At 39.2% G+C, this 15,928-nt stretch overlaps 2 protein-coding genes across 2 annotated transcripts; both read right to left on the bottom strand.

Annotated features, from left to right (window-relative positions):
- Window positions 1-8: 8 nt before the first annotated feature.
- Window positions 9-4,608, bottom strand: dhx40 (DEAH (Asp-Glu-Ala-His) box polypeptide 40). Its single transcript, XM_084558449.1, has 17 exons — window positions 4,270-4,608; window positions 3,924-4,069; window positions 3,719-3,838; window positions 3,354-3,590; window positions 3,130-3,196; window positions 2,907-3,038; window positions 2,696-2,795; window positions 2,522-2,608; window positions 2,197-2,379; window positions 2,036-2,116; window positions 1,791-1,948; window positions 1,529-1,643; window positions 1,266-1,374; window positions 1,023-1,117; window positions 871-940; window positions 539-767; window positions 9-344 (listed from the first exon to the last, which is right to left on the bottom strand). Exons 1-17 carry the CDS (start codon window positions 4,439-4,441, stop codon window positions 223-225), a joined length of 2,223 nt encoding a protein of 740 aa, XP_084414575.1. The 5' UTR covers window positions 4,442-4,608; the 3' UTR covers window positions 9-222.
- Window positions 4,609-8,767: 4,159 nt separating this feature from the next.
- Window positions 8,768-15,819, bottom strand: LOC311497696 (uncharacterized protein). Its single transcript, XM_084558045.1, has 11 exons — window positions 15,504-15,819; window positions 11,012-11,350; window positions 10,729-10,833; window positions 10,590-10,652; window positions 10,087-10,143; window positions 9,931-9,957; window positions 9,534-9,800; window positions 9,399-9,446; window positions 9,260-9,322; window positions 9,136-9,162; window positions 8,768-9,044 (listed from the first exon to the last, which is right to left on the bottom strand). The coding sequence occupies exons 1-11, from the start codon at window positions 15,571-15,573 to the stop codon at window positions 8,986-8,988; spliced, it is 1,125 nt and encodes a 374-aa protein (XP_084414171.1). The 5' UTR covers window positions 15,574-15,819; the 3' UTR covers window positions 8,768-8,985.
- Window positions 15,820-15,928: the final 109 nt, after the last annotated feature.

Genomic DNA, 15,928 nt, shown 5'->3' with positions numbered 1-15,928 from the left:
TCGTTCAGTCTACCGAATGTTTCAAAATAAAGCACCAATGTTATGTAGATTTTATATTTTATGTACCCATAATATCTATCTCTGCTGCATGGTTGTGTATAATGTTGTGGATTAAAGAAGAGAGAGGCAATGTTAAAAACATATGTTTATTATTCAGATGGCTTTTACAAAACTGCTGATGGGTAATACAAGGTTAGGATTAGGGAAACCAAATACTTTCTGTCAAAGAGGTTTATTTTGTTGTCTTTGCTGTTTTCGTTGAAGGTAGCGAGCACGAGCATCGCTGACGGTGGCTTCGTTGTTTCTCTTCTCCAGCTTCTTCATGACATCCTCAGCAGAAACCTCTGAAAAAAAGAATAATCTATCAGCACTCTGTAAAACTATAAAGACTTTTAATCTATGGTTATCTCTGTTTTAGGCACACACTTATGTTTGATTATTTAAGCATCAAGTAATGCACTGATTATTTTATGTCAAACATGCAAGATGGTTTCCATGGGAATTTCCAAAATAATATCCAGTTATTTATTCTGAATACCCGGTTGTCTTTTGGCTGCTTCCTTGGACTCCCATTTTATCATCTCCTCATCAGTAACTTCTTCTCTTGCCACACTGCTCAGTTCATAGACGTCCACTTCATGGAGCTTCGGAAGTAAATCCTTCACCCACTCATATCGGATAGGACACACGGTCCTGATGTACACCCGAGAGGTCACCAGCACATCATGGAAAATGATCCAGTTGAGCTCTGCCTCCTGGTCAAAAAGCTTTGAACAAATTGAGACAAAAGGCATTTGAGGAAAAAAACTATTTGCTTTTATTGCACAATGTAGAGAATTATTTTAGACGTAAATACGTATTTGTGCTTACTGATGATGATGGATGAATGTGAACCATAGATCCATGGCCATCCATTGTGCAAAACACCTTTCCAACAGACCTATGAGAAAAAAAATAATGAATAACCCTAACCCTTCTGATGAAGACTGAATGTCATAATTTCAAATTAATATTAGTGATACCTTCTGGCAACGTTGGTAAAGTATCCTGTGCACAGGCATCGTCTGAAAAGTTCGCTCTTGTTGCCGTCAAATGTTTCAACCGGGAAATCTCTTTTCTGGAAGGCAAGCAAGCAGATTCACAGAAAAAAATAACAACACTTAGGAAGAACTGTGTTACAGCTGTAATGTTTACAGTAACATGGACACAATTGACAAAACAAGGATACACAACACTCTTCAGTCAGTAGTGTGAAAATGTTGTACCTGTTGGAGGCGGTTCAAGATCTCTCTCAGCTGAGTCTCCACACTAAAGGCTGACTTCAGCGCCCTCCAGTGGATCCAGTTTTCCTTACACCATGCTGAAGGTCTGTCACTGCAGAGATAAAGAAAAAGGCTCCAGGTTGTCATAATATCATTATACAATATAAATTCTTAGAAACAGTCTATGAATTAACACTGACACATCTTTGTACAAACAATAATAAAAAAAAATGCATCTTGCAAAACTAATAAATTGCTTTCTTCACCTGGATTTACATGACTGAAACACACTGAGGAGTGTGGCAAAGTCGTTCATACTGCCAGTCTTTGCAGCCAGCGCTCTGTGTGTCTTATCTGCCTCTTTCTGCTTCTCAGGGTGGCCTGTGTGGAGCAAGTCAAAGTTTTGTGAACTCAAAGCTCATGTCATGCTGGACTTACTTATTTTCCTTAACTCCTCCCCTAGAGCCTTTAATTGAAGGCTTCATTAAGCTTTAAGGTCCCTAGGCTTCAAAAAGCTTAACTGCTGACCTGGCCTGATGAAGATGTTCTCCACAGACAGCATGGCGGCCACGGGGAGCAGCAGGTCCTCGCAGCCGAGCGAGGCGGCTTTGAGCAATGCCCTGGTGAGGCCTGGTTGGAGAGGGAACTCCACCATCAGCTCCCCCAACCTAGTCACTCTACCTCTTCTGCAACCCAAATATCAGACAGATAAGAGTTAATTTTCCACAAAACCAACATAGGCTGCTACTGATGTTGTGTGTGCAAACACTGACCTATCTATGGCATCAAACTGGTAGAGCTGTTTTAGTGCCTCTAGAATAAACCTCTCCTCTGGGCAATCCAGATAAGGAAACCTTAAAAAAGATCAACTGGTTATTTGCATAAATTATGAACTACAAAGAAGCACACTGACACAGAAGGGGCAACAGCGTACCTAATCACATCATGAACACCCAGACACTTGAGCGTGAGTATCACTGCAGTCAAGCTTGTCCTCTGGATCTCTGGAATAGTATATTCGGGCATGCACTTCTCCCAGAATTCCTTGTTGTAGATCCGAAAACATTTTCCGGCTGAAGTTCTTCCAGCTCTGCCCGTTCTCTGCTGAGCCTCGCTCCTAATGACAGAAAATCCCCCCAAAATCCAGTAAAAAATCTCTTGTTTGCAAGCTTTCTTTGTGTCATAAGTATAAGCAGAGAATTACAGAAACTAAGCTATTTGTAAGTTTGAAACTGAACTGTATTGTTTACAAAACTCACTTTGAAATGGGAACAACCTCTAAGATATCCATGCCCACCCTTGAGTTGTGGTTGAGTTGCTTCACAAACCCGCTGTCTATGATGTACCTTTATGGGAAAAGAACAGTGATGTGTTCAGGTTACAGTTATATGGAGACATGTGGTAAACCAGTGACATCGCCATGCCTCACTCACTTTATGCCATTGATGGTGAGAGACGTTGCTGCAATGTTAGTGGCCACTACACATTTTCTTATCCCTGGAGGCGGTGGCTGAAAAATCTGCCTCTGTTGTTCTATAGTGACACCAAAAAATAGTCACAAAGACAGCTGACAATGATTTAAATATTGAAAATTTGCCAAAAAAAAAAAAAACCTGTTGTTGTCAGTGGTTTGTATGAGTTTACCAGTTGGCATGGATCCATAAAGGGGTAAAATGAGAAGGCCCTCCACGGTTTGGTCCTGTACATCATAGCGATAGTCTATAGACTCTGCTTTTTCAAACAACATGTCACAGGCACGCTCAATCTCTGACTGACCTGTCAAACACAAAGGAATTAATGTGGCAGATTTTTTTTCAACATATGTACTCTGACCTTGATCATTAATGAACAATAATTTGTTGTTTACCCGTCAAAAACACCAGAATATCCCCAGCCATTTCACTAGTGTGCACGTCCAGAGCCACTTTAACCACCTGTGGAGAAAAAGATGTATTAACACCTGCTAAAGACATCAATATACACAGCATATTTACATTTAATTAATTAGTAATACTCGTAAAGTTGTGAGACATGGGGAAAATCCAGGAATATACAGAAAACAGCACCTGGCTCATAAGTGAAACCCAGTACCTCTTTTACATAGCCAGTGCTTTCTGTATCTTTAGGCCCCACAGCCGAGCCAAACGTGGAGGTCACAGGAAAAGTTCTCCCAGGAATAGAAAAGACGGGACAGTCGCCAAGAAAGGCTGACAGTTTGTCAGTTTCCAAAGTGGCGGACATCACCACCACCTTCAGAGGGAAAGATCGTCCCCTGGTGGCCTTAGCGGGGTTGGAGAACATTTTCTTCAATAAACCCAGAAGAATGTCCTGTAATAAACACAAACACAAACTGATTGCATGTGGGAGGATGGGTCTCAAAACTGTACTGGGGCAATGATAACAGGACAAAAATGCAGAAACTGTGCTAATGATATTGGGTAAACAGATTGACTCACTGTGTTGAGGCTGCGTTCGTGAACTTCATCCAAGATTACAACACTGTACTGAGACAGAGCGGGGTCTGCCAGGACCTCTCTGAGCAAACAGCCGTCTGTCATGTACTTCACCGCAGTGTCCTAGTTGGACGCAATCACAAGTCACATCTCACATCATCAAATATGGACATCAAGTACATGGTATGTTCTGCATTTTATTTCTCACCTCTGATGTGCAGTCATCAAAGCGTACTTGGTAGCCAACGTCCCTTCCCAGAGAGCACTGCATCTCCTGGGCGACCCTCTGGGCCACTGTGATGGCAGCCACTCGACGGGGCTGGGTGATGCCAATTTTGCCATCTTTACAAAAACCTGCAAAAAAAGGAAGGAGACATACGGTCATTTTTTTAATATAAAAAGAACACGTGTATCGTGACAAGTTTAGCATGGCTCTACGTGCTGTGTGATTTTAAACCACTTTAAATACATAAATGCTTGTTACGGCGTACAAGTGTTACGACACCCACGTCAACTTTATTGCCAGAGACATTAAACACTAAATATGAGCTTACCTGCTTCATGCAGATACTGTGGAAGTTGTGTGGTTTTCCCGCTGCCAGTCTCGCCGGTGACAACCAGGAAAGTACTGTCTGTAACAGCCTGAACCAGTTTCTTTTTGTGTTGATATATCGGAAGATGTTTTGACTCGTTGTCTTTTGGGTTCCATCTCGTTGATTTGGACATAACGGACAGTTTTGTGTGGTTTAAATACCAGGCACGAGTAGACGAAAGAGTGACTGACCTTAGTTAGTGTGTGTGGGCTCGGACAGCATTAAACGGTGCATAATATCAACCTTTTTTTTAAATATATTTTCCTTATACTTTCGAAGACGACACGCTGACTCAATAACTTCCGCAAACTAACCTATTCTCAATTTCTATTGGTCCACTTGCGGACACGTGACACAGCCACCACAATAAAAGCCCCCCTTTTTTTTTTTTAAATCGAACTTTATTTACACGCACAAGTTGACACAGCCATATTAATTCCAACAGAGCATAAAAACTCATTCAGTAGATTAATTAACAGGTACTGCAGTGTCCAAATGGCTATTTATTGATAATATTTTAATATTTGTACAGTATTTGCACAGAGAGACAAGCAAATTAGTAACACTTCTTATGTCTTGAACTTCAAGCCCCAACAACTACTAGGTATTAACAAACCAGAGGTGCTGCTGTAACCATAGAAACCATATCCTGATGTATAGCCTACAGGTCAAAGGTCACAGACACCTGGGACTCATGCAAAGGTTTTCCAGCACTCACAGGAGGTCAAATCAAATCAAATTTTATTTATATGGCACTTTTCACACATAAAAACAATACAAAGTGCCTCACAGAGGCTAAAAACAACAGGGACAAAAACCCCACCCTACCACCCCCGTAAAAACACCTGGGCCAGGGCCGTCCACAGGACAGCACCCCCGTCAGTAGACCAGAAGCAACTCCCAGTGTGGTAAGCCCCCATGAGGAGACACTGGAGCTAAAAGCTGAGGGACTAAAACTGTAAAATAGAATAAAAATGAACAAAATAGGTAAAATGCTTTTCAGCTCATAAAACGTGTAGTTAAATCATATAATTAAAATAGTAAAGAATAGAGATTAAATATGATAAAAAGTCTGATTAAAAGGAATAAAGGAAATCAATAAAATCAATTAAAAGCCTGATTGAAAAGGTGGGTCTTGGTCAGGGTTACTTAAAGATCAGTACGCATGCATGCATCACATAATATATGTCACCCAAAGGTACAGTACAGTCAATCAATCAATCAAACATTAATAAAGCACTTTAAAAACAACAAGGTTGGCCAAAGTGCTGTACACAGACATGAGAATATAAAAACACAAAAAAAAATTTAAAACAAGATTTAAATGATAAAAAAGTACAGTACAGTGAAAACATTATGCAAGCCATTTCTGGCAGTATATCATAATTATAATTATAATCCTAAATTAATTATTTATAGTCTTAATAAAAGACTCAAATATGGTTGCTGTCTTGGATGTCGACATACTAAATGCAGTGAAAGCACAATATGTGTGTGTAGTGTAACCTAAAAATACATAGATTAGTTACAACATTATGACCACTGAGGGGTGAAGCACATAACACTGATCATCTGGTTATCATTGCACCTGCCAGTAAGTGGGTTATTATTCAGCAAAGGAACATTTTGTCGTCACTGATGATGTGTTAAAAGCAGGAAACATAGACAAATGTAAGAATCTAAGGAATTTTGAAAAGGGACAAATGGTAATGGCTAGACAACTGGGTCATCTCCAAAACTGCAGCTTTTGTCAGGTGTTTCTTGTCTGCAGCGGTCAGTGTCAAAATGCTACCTGTCATTAATGTGGATGTCATTTTGATACATACCACCCACCTAAGCACTGTTGCTGAGTATTTACACTTTCATGGAAATTTGTCCTCTTTTAGCAGGATAATGCACGCTGCCACAAAGCAAAATTACCCAGATCTCAATCCAATCAAGTGTCTGTGGGTTGTACTGGACGAACAAGTTCAATCCATGGAGGCCCCACGTTGCAACTTGCAGGACTTAAAGGATCTGCTGCTGACTTCTTGGTGCCAGATAACACAGCACTCCTTCGGAGGTCTAGTGGAGTCCATACCTCACTGGGTCAGGGCTGTTCTGGTGCCATAAGTGGAATATACACAATATTAGGCAGGTGGTCATAATATTATGGCAGCTAATTTTGCCAACAGACGATTTTTCACTTGCCCAGTAAAAACAGATGGATCCTCTGATAATTTGATAATTTAAATCATTGAGCTGAGCTGATGAGCTGAATGTGAAACACGCCTGCTCAGAGGGCAAAGTATAGTTTTATTTTCATTACAAATCATGTACAGGTCTTGACTGAACTGTTTCAGTTCTCAGTGCTTCTAACTATAAATAGCCATGTAGTCTTTTTTTGATTCTTATTTGTAGTAGAAAGAGAAGAGGTCCACCAGAGACTACGCTGTAAAAAATCCCCTGTCCTTGTGTGATTCTTCTTAACGCAACCTTTTTTGAAAGACAGAGAAAAACAGATGCTACTGATCATAAGGAGACATGCGAATGTGTCAAATCAAGTCTGGTGATTTTATATACATGTGTAGTTATGTTATTTCACAGATGAAACGACACACAGTTTATACAACACTCTATATTATATATTCTTAGACCTAAGCTCTACTTACTGTTGCTGCAGGACTGCAAGCAATCTGGTTCTTTATATGTATATTACAGTGGAGTACCACCTTTCAATTTCCTTTCACAGATTAGAAGTATCGCCGCAACGACCACAGTCAGACCTGCGGTATATTTTTATTGACGAGATAAAAATCTGTAACTATTCTGAGTTACAAATAAATAAGCAGGTATGATTAAGGGGCTCCTCAGCTCACTTGTCTTCTCACAAAACACAGAGAAGCAACAGTCAAGATAACAAAAGTCTAATTTTCTTCATGGAAGCAGTGGCACAGGGTTGCCATAAGTAATATCTGCCGAGTTCATCCACGTGTAGATTTGGACACAAACAAGATAATAGGAAATTAAATGCCCTTCAAAACTCATAGATAGATGATATATAAACAAATGTATAGTGCAACTTACCATGAATATAAATGGTGAAAGGAAGATCTTGAAATTGCTCCTTTGAAATGTAAGAAGGTATTATTGATCACGGTGTTATAAAGTGTTGCTTGAAATGGGTGTGAGGTAAGATAGGTGCAGTGCCACCAAAATAAAGTCAGTAGTGGAGGTCTTCATTTCTGGTTGCTGAGACTCAGTCTGACAGGTGAAGCAGCTGGCTCTCATTTGGTTCAGTTGGCAGGAAGAGATTCAACCACTCAGATGGTGCCTTCGAATGTGGTCTTTGGTAGCAGTTTAAGTGCGTACCACGCACAAGCCTGGTATCGAGACTTTCTGAACACGCGTGGCAGAAAATCGTGGGAGTCAGGATTTAAATAAAAAATAAAAAATATTCTGATGGATTTTTTTTTCTTCCTATTCTTCTAATATGTATGAAATGAAATATGCATGAAAATGTTAACATTTCCAACAATCCTATCTTTAAATTGTGCTTTTGCTCTTTCGACATTACATAACATGTAGTTTCTGGACACGTACAGTTGCCTAGTAGCGGTGCTTTGCGATGTTGCCTTGAACGGGAGGCATTCTGAGTGCATGACTCACAGGAATTCACAAGCTTGAGTGTTCATTTGAAACCACCACATACAGTAAATGTGAGCACCCTATGTGGGTTCTAGAGTTGTGACATTTGCTGTTGTTTTCAGAAACGGGCAAGAGTTTACCTTCTGAATTTATGAGCATAATGTTAAAACCTTTGACACCTAGATGTTGACAGATGCCACTGTTTCATTGTAGCTGTTGTAACCACATGCCCACAGGTTCCATTTGAAGGCAGAAATAGATGCTGTGTTGTGTTTGAGCCTGGAACGACGTCACAGTCAAGTTGAGCATGTACAACACGTTGGAAAGAGAACAAAGTGGAGTTTCTAACTGGTCAGGTTAGCCAATGCAAGCAAAACTAGTAGGTAACAATACATTACTCTGTATTTTACTAACAACGTGTCCACAGATAAAAGTTGGACCGTACTCTTTGTGACAATGGTTAATTGAGACTTGTGTGTCACTGAATCATCCGTCTAGGTGCATATAAACATATTTTCCTACATTTTTTACAATTGCTTGCAAGCAGAGCAACCATCTTGGATTCTGACATTGAGTTTGGTGAGTTTTATTTCTTTCCAACTAAGAAATCTGACTCATGCGGACATTGTAGTTGAGTTCTGGCTTTCCAGTACAAATGGAGCGCACAACAAACCCCTGGAATTAGCAACTTAGCTCGTTGCTCGTTCTTCTTGTATGTGAAGGGGAGTCTAAAATTTCATTTTTAAAGTAGTAAAACCAGCTCATATTGCCACAAACCTGCCCCTACATTACAAAGAAGCCATTCTGGAAACACCATGCTGTTGCAGCCACCATGAAAGCAAACATATTTATTTGATGAAATTTACAGCGAAAACCAAAAATGTTCAGTACAGGAAGTGACAAACAGTACAATTACTCTACAAACAAATACAAAAACAGCAAGACATGCATCACCTAAAATGACTAAAAGAAGTATACCTAATACAATAGTAAAATCAATAATTAGGAGCTATGACTGTCAGTTGGCGTATAAACTCTGTCCTTCATTCCCTACAGTTGGTTGAGGTACTCTGTGCTCCTGTTATAAATCGGGTTTTTGTATTCACAGTCTGAAAGGGAAGCAGTGGAAAAGGGGGAGAGCCATTCAGTGCACAATAACATTTCATCGCTAACATGCCCACAGATGAAGTCAGCACTCACTGTCTTTGGCTTTCTTTTTCTTCAGACCTGTCGCGACACAAAACACTTCAGTTAATAATGATACAGCAGTCATTTAATCCGACACAGATACACATTTCTGATTGTCCAATAATTAATAAGCTACCTCTGGGATGACTCTGCGCCTGCGCTGACATGGCTTGTTGCTTGTTGATTTCATCCCGGTTAACTGTGTCATAAAACGAATGAGTAAAATTCCAGCCAGAATTAAAATGTGCATCGCAACGAAAGATTGCTCATATTACCGTAATAATGTCGACTTCGACTTGCTTGCCGTATTCTGCTGATGAGTTCTGAGGAGGAGAGAGAAGTCATGTGAAGTCAGCAGCCACCAATAATACAAACGGGAGCAAACATATTGACAACATATTATTAAGCACCTATATGAAATCTCTGTCTTGTTCTCCGACTCTCTACCCTTTCAATGGTAAATTGAGTCAAGTCTGGATACATCCCACTGACGCTTTGACCCGGCTGGGTCATGTCTTGATACATCCCACTGACGCTTTGACCCGGCTGGGTCATGTCTTGATACATCCCATTGACACTTTGACCCGGCTGAGTCATGTCTGGAATCGGCGGAAGTCCCGGTACACCATAGTGGGTTCTGGTTTGAGCACTGTTGGCCGGACTTTGGAAATCATTTTCTAATGTTAAAAAAGAAAAATAATCACATTAAACATATTCAGCATTCGTCACATTTTGGGTATGAGACGTAGCTCAGATTGGATGACACTTAGAGACAGAAAAGAAAGAAGAAGAGATTTGTTATCGCACCATAAACCAGATCATTATTGCCAGCTCCTGCAGGAAACGAAATGAAAAGTGTTAGAGATACAGTCGCTTGTCACTTATATTATAATAAAACAAAAATGTCCAATTTGCACATGATGTATAGAAATGACTTAAGCGAGCATGTGTTTACGCTGCTACCTATCTGCTGTTCTTGTACTGGCACTCTGACTGGTTCCTCAGGTGGAGCGCTGGCAACTGTGGGGGAGCATCACACAAAGCAACTTAAAGGGCTGTGCGTACATGTTGGGGCATGCACTTATTTGTGTTCTTGCCAAAAAATTGATAAGACTCTCAAGTTTGGATGCTAAATATGAGTGCAGAAGGGAAACGGCGAGCTAACATGTGTTTTTTTTGTTTGTTGTTGTTTTATTTAATCCACTGAAAATGCATTGCATTTTATGTTTTGTAAAGTTTAACTAAACACAACATAATGTTTTAGGTTCTCGTTTTTTACCTTAATTTAATGTTCTTTTTATGCCAATCTTGTGATTAATTAATATCTCAAAAACAAGCCAAAACAAGGGCAACTGGACTTGTTCCTTGAGATTTCGGCTTGTTATTGATATATGATAACCTGGATGACCACGCGTGCACTATGCTACAGTAACCCGGTGTTTACTAGTGTCGTAAAGATTGCTTACCCTGAAAACCTGTAGGTATGACAGAAATATTTGCATTGTCTTGTGTTTTGTTGTCGCAGGGCACTGAAATAGAGACAAAAAGAATGTTAAATAACCAATCCATCCATCCGTCCATTAAATCCACCAATAAACTACTCACCTATGCATTTTATCCAGCATAGGTAGCTGCATGCACTCAGAAGAATGAGGGCCGCCACACAAACAGAAATGTAAATCAGTAGCCACGTGTCGTCGCTCATTGCACCTGCACGATAGGTTGTGGTTTTAGACAGATGTATTTCACAGGAAACAGTGGCTCATTCACTTGTCCGTTCTCATAGTTTTGAGCTGTGAGGTTTGTGACCATGGAAAGGAAAATACTGCATGCCTCTGCACAGGCTGCTGCTGTATGCCTGAAAACACGCTAATAGAAATCCACTTACTTTTTTCAAAAAGTAAATCCACCTGAAGACAGTAGGAATCCTGATCGCAGCGATAACACCCGATATCAGACTTCTTAAGGTCATCAATGCAGATGGAGTAGTTCCCCTTTGAGCCCTGGTTAGGAAAGGCCTTCACTCGCCCATATCTGTGGTCCAGGAACTGAATTCGCCCTCCAGATGATAGACGGATCAGGCTGTTGGTGATATTGTGGGTCCATGTCACCAAGTTATTGTTACCTGCTCCAAGGTAGCATGGTAGGACCACAGACGAGCCAAGTGTAGCGCTGAGCCTTTCAGTTTTACAATGGTCCGTGCAAGATTCTGCAAAGGAATGCTTATCTTAACAGGAAGAGAGAAACAAAACAACAAATTCAGGTTATTTCATGATCAAATAACCAAGACTACGGTCAAAGTGTTGCCTTCCATGACAGTCGGGGGCATATTTATTAAATGAACTTTATTATGCTTTATTAACATGTTTTAAAGTGAAAAAGTGAAACATTTTAAATATGTGTACACCATTAAATATATTTCATCATGATATTGACATTGTTGTAGGGCAAACTACAATGACACAAAAAGGTATTTACGCACTTAAACTGCTATTATAAATGTATGATTTACTTTGAACTAGAGAATGAGATGTCGGGATAAAAAGCTTTTGTTTTAATGGAAGAAAGCACAGGCACAATATTTAACCCAAAAAGAAAAGCTTGTTCGGTTTTAAGACATAAAAACAGGATTAAAACAAATAGAAAAGATATATATTTGGCTGCCCGGGAGCGGCTTCGCTGAAGATCATTAACAATGTTTAAGTATTTAGTCTGCCACAGTGGCGGATTTATTTCAAGGCTCTCAAACGGGAAATGTAATAGTTCTCTTTGAGTTTGAAATATTGTTTCGGCTGGTTGCGCTTTGGATCATTATCATGCGCAATATACACTACTTCTGAAAAGTTTTGAGCTGATATTCCTTGACATTTCAGACTTAATTCTTCCATCAGTACAAACACCTGTAAGAAACAACTTTAAGAAAAAACGGTCACACTGCATAGAACAACCGGTGACTTAGAATAATTTCGCAAGATTTACTTTGGAATCTTACAGTGTAATTTTGTTGTAGGAATCAGTTCTTAGAGATATTTCTTGTTTCCCGCTGTTACTTAAATAGAGGTAAAGCTGAACAAGAAAGGACAATTGGAACATTTGAAGGAAAATAAAAATACATCATACTGTAAATGCTTTTGTAAGTACCAGGCGCCTTCATGGGGTACAGTAATGGTTAACACGTCAAAGCAGTTGACACTGACATCCTGTAGGTACTGTTTGTTGTCTTGTAATGCATATTCTCCATGGTTATGTAAAATACCTAATAAAAGTATGCTAGAATATACGAGTAAAATTATACTAGTATACTGTATAGATTCAGATCCAGAGAACTTTATTTATCCCAGCAGGGCAACTCATTTGCAGCTTTTCCACATGCATTCCATACACAGTCAATCAGATAAAACAAGTCAAAACAAGCAAGCCAAGGAAACAATAAGCGCATGGGCACGTAATAATCAATCACAGAATCAGTGCTCATTAAGATCAATAAAATCAGTAGTAGAAATCCCATAAATAAATAGATCCAATAAATAAATAAATACATAAAACCTTAAAAATGTTCACCTTAAATGAGTGGGGTCTGTGTTTAAAAGCTTAATAGCAGAAGGAATCAAAGATTTTACGTAACTATTTATGACAGTGATGGGCACATTATAGTGCCGAACGGAAGGCAACAATAAAAACTCGGTCGATAAAATGTGATCTGGTTGGCTGATTATTGATTTTGCTCTCTGAGCGACTCGTTCCTCCCAGATCGTGCCCAAATTCTTCTGCTTAGTGTCAGTAATTTTTGAGCATACTCATACTCATACTACATACAATTGTGCCCAAGCTATTTTTCTCCCTCACAGACAACCCATTGGCCCAGTAGATAAAGGAAAAACTTAAAAGGCTTTCAATAAAAGAATGATAAAGGTTTCATAGAATAGTATCACAGACATTAAAAGAACGTAATTTCCTCATTAGATGAATTCTTTGTTGACCCCGTTTGACAATAAACTCAGTGCTTTCTTTTAATTTGAGCTGTGAGTCAAACATAGTGCCAAGATATTTGTTGGAGTCAAAAATTTGAATCTGCTCATTGTGAATGATGCTGGCTTTCGGTGTGTCCTGATGCTGCCTAAAGTCAATAATCAGTTCTTTAGTTTTTGGCACAATTAAATCCAAGAAGTGATCATCACACCATTTAATGAAGGCAGGTAGGGCCCGACTATGACCTGAACCTTGGCCCTGAAGGAGGGTCAGAAGGCCAGTGTCATCTGAAAATTTAACAATGTAGCTGCCCTCTTGTGATGTTCTGCAGCTGTCTGTGTACATAATAAAAAGTAGCGGTAACAGGACATAACCCTGGGGCGAGCCTGTGTTAGAAAGCCTGATGCTTCACATGTGTCCATTCACTAAAATCTGTTGATTTCTTAAAATCTAAAAGCAACGCTAAAAGTCTAAAGCAACGCTAAAAACTGATCTGGTAGCTTAAAATAGGATGCAACGTGGTTGATTAAAATATGAGGCTGCATCTTATTAAAAGCGGAAGAAAACAACTTCTTCATCTGGACTTTCTCCAGATGTTTATACACTTTGTCTAAAATTAAGAGTTTTGCATCGACACCCTTACCGGCTTGGTAGGCAAACTGTGAGGGGTGGGGTCTAATTTGCCATCTATCAGAAAGACTTGTCTTTGATGACCTTTTCAAAAATTTTCACAATAGGGGAAGTCCCTTAGCTCCCTGGCATTTGGCTGTAGGCACAATGGTGGAGGTTTTCCAGATTGTTGGTATCTGGCACCGTTCACCACACATTTGAAAAAGTTTAGAGAAAACCGCACTGAGCTGTTCAGCACAGTCACGCAATGTGCGTCAGCAGATAGCATCCGGACTTGCAGATTTCCTTGTATTGACTTTTTTAAAATAAACCTAAGACACATTCCTGTGATATCAAGATATCATTCTGAGGTGCCATTAAAGTCTTAAGCGAGGAAACATTGTCCAAAAAGTCGGCTTTCACAAAGGGAGAAAAAAAAAAGACATTAAAGGCATCTGGCAGGTCTGACTCATCTATCCCATTTAAGTTGATAGATCGGTTTCCATCCTTAACATACTGATTAATTTGTGCCATTGCTTTTATACCTTGCCAGGCTGCCTGAAGATTGCCACTAGTGTACTGTAGCTCTGTTTTTTCTTTATATTTTATTTTAGCCCTCCGTATTTCATTCTGCACTTCAGTAGAGGCCATCTTTCTTTCCTGGGGATCCCCAGTGAAAAAAAGTCCCTTTCTTTTTGTTTAAGATATATTTGAGTTCCTTAGTAATCCAAGGTTTGTTATTCGGATATCTTAATACTTTTTTGATAGTGAGCACACAGAATGTGACAAAAGATGAAATGGTATCAGTCAATTCATTTACGCCCTTCATGATGTTACTGACGTTACTGAATTGTCTGATACCATTTCATCTTATGTCACATTCTGTGTGGACACTATTATCGAAAAAGTATTAAGATATACTAGTCTGATGCTAGTAAAAGTATTCTAGTATACTGATAATACTTTGTTTTCTATTCCAGCAGCCTGTCCCTTATGAGAAAAGGAACCATTTCTCGACTTGTTCGCTCACTGGAATCTTGTACAAGAAAATTCAAGAAGAAGACATATTCATAGTACGCCTCAGAAGTGGGTGTAGCTTGTTGGCAGGTACACGTGTAAAAACGTCTGGTCACAAATGGCATGACAAAAATGCTAAAGTATTCACTAAAGTTTTAGTGTACCTCTTTTTATAAACTACAGAGAATATACGGTACAGTACAATATAAACTGCAGCATACCATAGTCAACTGTTTGGCTCTGTTTGTCTAGAGTACTACACTTCGATATAAACCTATTTCTTCTTTTCCCTAAACTTCCAAGTTGATAGTCCCTTGAACATAAATGTAAGGAGTATTAAGGAGTTTATTAAGGTATTTTATATATTTTTATATTGAAATTCCTCTTAACGGAACCATTTTACTGTAATTTATAGTAGATATATAAAGTTATTAATCCTGAGTGGCAGGTTTAGTTCATGGCATCAGCCATCGACATGTTCAGCTAAGTTTGACAATCATAAGTTACCAAATATTGTTTTGAATTGACAATTTGATTTATGTACTTTGGCAGAGATTACAATATTAGTTTAGAGTTCTGCTAAATGTGTTACTCTAATAAAATTCATTAAAGTCTGATAGTAGTTTAACTGCCCAAATACTGCATACATATATGTGAAATGCTCAGTCTGTAAATTTACATATCCAATCACAAGAATTCAAAGTGACTGAACATTAGCTAATCATTCAACATTTTCATACAAATAGTTAATATTCTTTACTGTTTGATTTAACAACAGCACTTACCACGTGAAGACACACACATGAAGCACATTGCTAAAAGGAAAATCCACTTGTCGGCGTTCATCGTCACCATCTTGTCCAGAATGAGTAGCTATGTAGTCATGCCGCATTAACTTCTGTGAGCAACCCAGAGCAAAACCACAGACCACCAGGGCTTGTTTAGTTACTTGAGGAAGCACCCTGCTGTCTTACACTTTTCTAGAACAACGGGCAAATGTTAAACACAACTGTCTTCTTTTTTAAACTCTGCGGTGATCTTTTGTAACATCAAAGTCAAAATGGATTAATAAATACCATTTACTCACTGAGCATGTAGATTAAAAAAAGGACACTGAAGTCACTTTCTGCACCAGACCACTTCCTGTTGATGTTGGTGCTCATGCTTCCGGGACAAAGGACCTTGTAGTGAAGCAGAGAAGTGTATAAGC

This window comes from Chelon labrosus (genome assembly GCF_963514085.1).
Source record: "Chelon labrosus genome assembly, chromosome: 13".
In the NCBI taxonomy this organism is placed as follows: Eukaryota; Metazoa; Chordata; class Actinopteri; order Mugiliformes; family Mugilidae; genus Chelon; species Chelon labrosus.
Note: the sequence above shows the minus strand (reverse complement) of the source record. Positions and strands in the feature narration are given on the sequence as shown.

Coding starts and splice junctions, on each gene's coding strand:
- dhx40 (XM_084558449.1), bottom strand. CDS start 4,441: ATGTCCAAATCAACGAGATGGAACCCAAAAGACAACGAGTCAAAACAT. Junction 2,117..2,196: donor GGTGTTCATGATGTGATTAG/GTACGCTGTTGC, acceptor ATCTTTTTTAAG/GTTTCCTTATCTGGATTGCC. Junction 1,644..1,790: donor GAACATCTTCATCAGGCCAG/GTCAGCAGTTAA, acceptor TGCTCCACACAG/GCCACCCTGAGAAGCAGAAA.
- LOC311497696 (XM_084558045.1), bottom strand. CDS start 15,573: ATGGTGACGATGAACGCCGACAAGTGGATTTTCCTTTTAGCAATGTGC. Junction 9,958..10,086: donor AGTACAAGAACAGCAGATAG/GTAGCAGCGTAA, acceptor CGTTTCCTGCAG/GAGCTGGCAATAATGATCTG. Junction 9,045..9,135: donor GAAAAAGAAAGCCAAAGACA/GTGAGTGCTGAC, acceptor CTTCCCTTTCAG/ACTGTGAATACAAAAACCCG.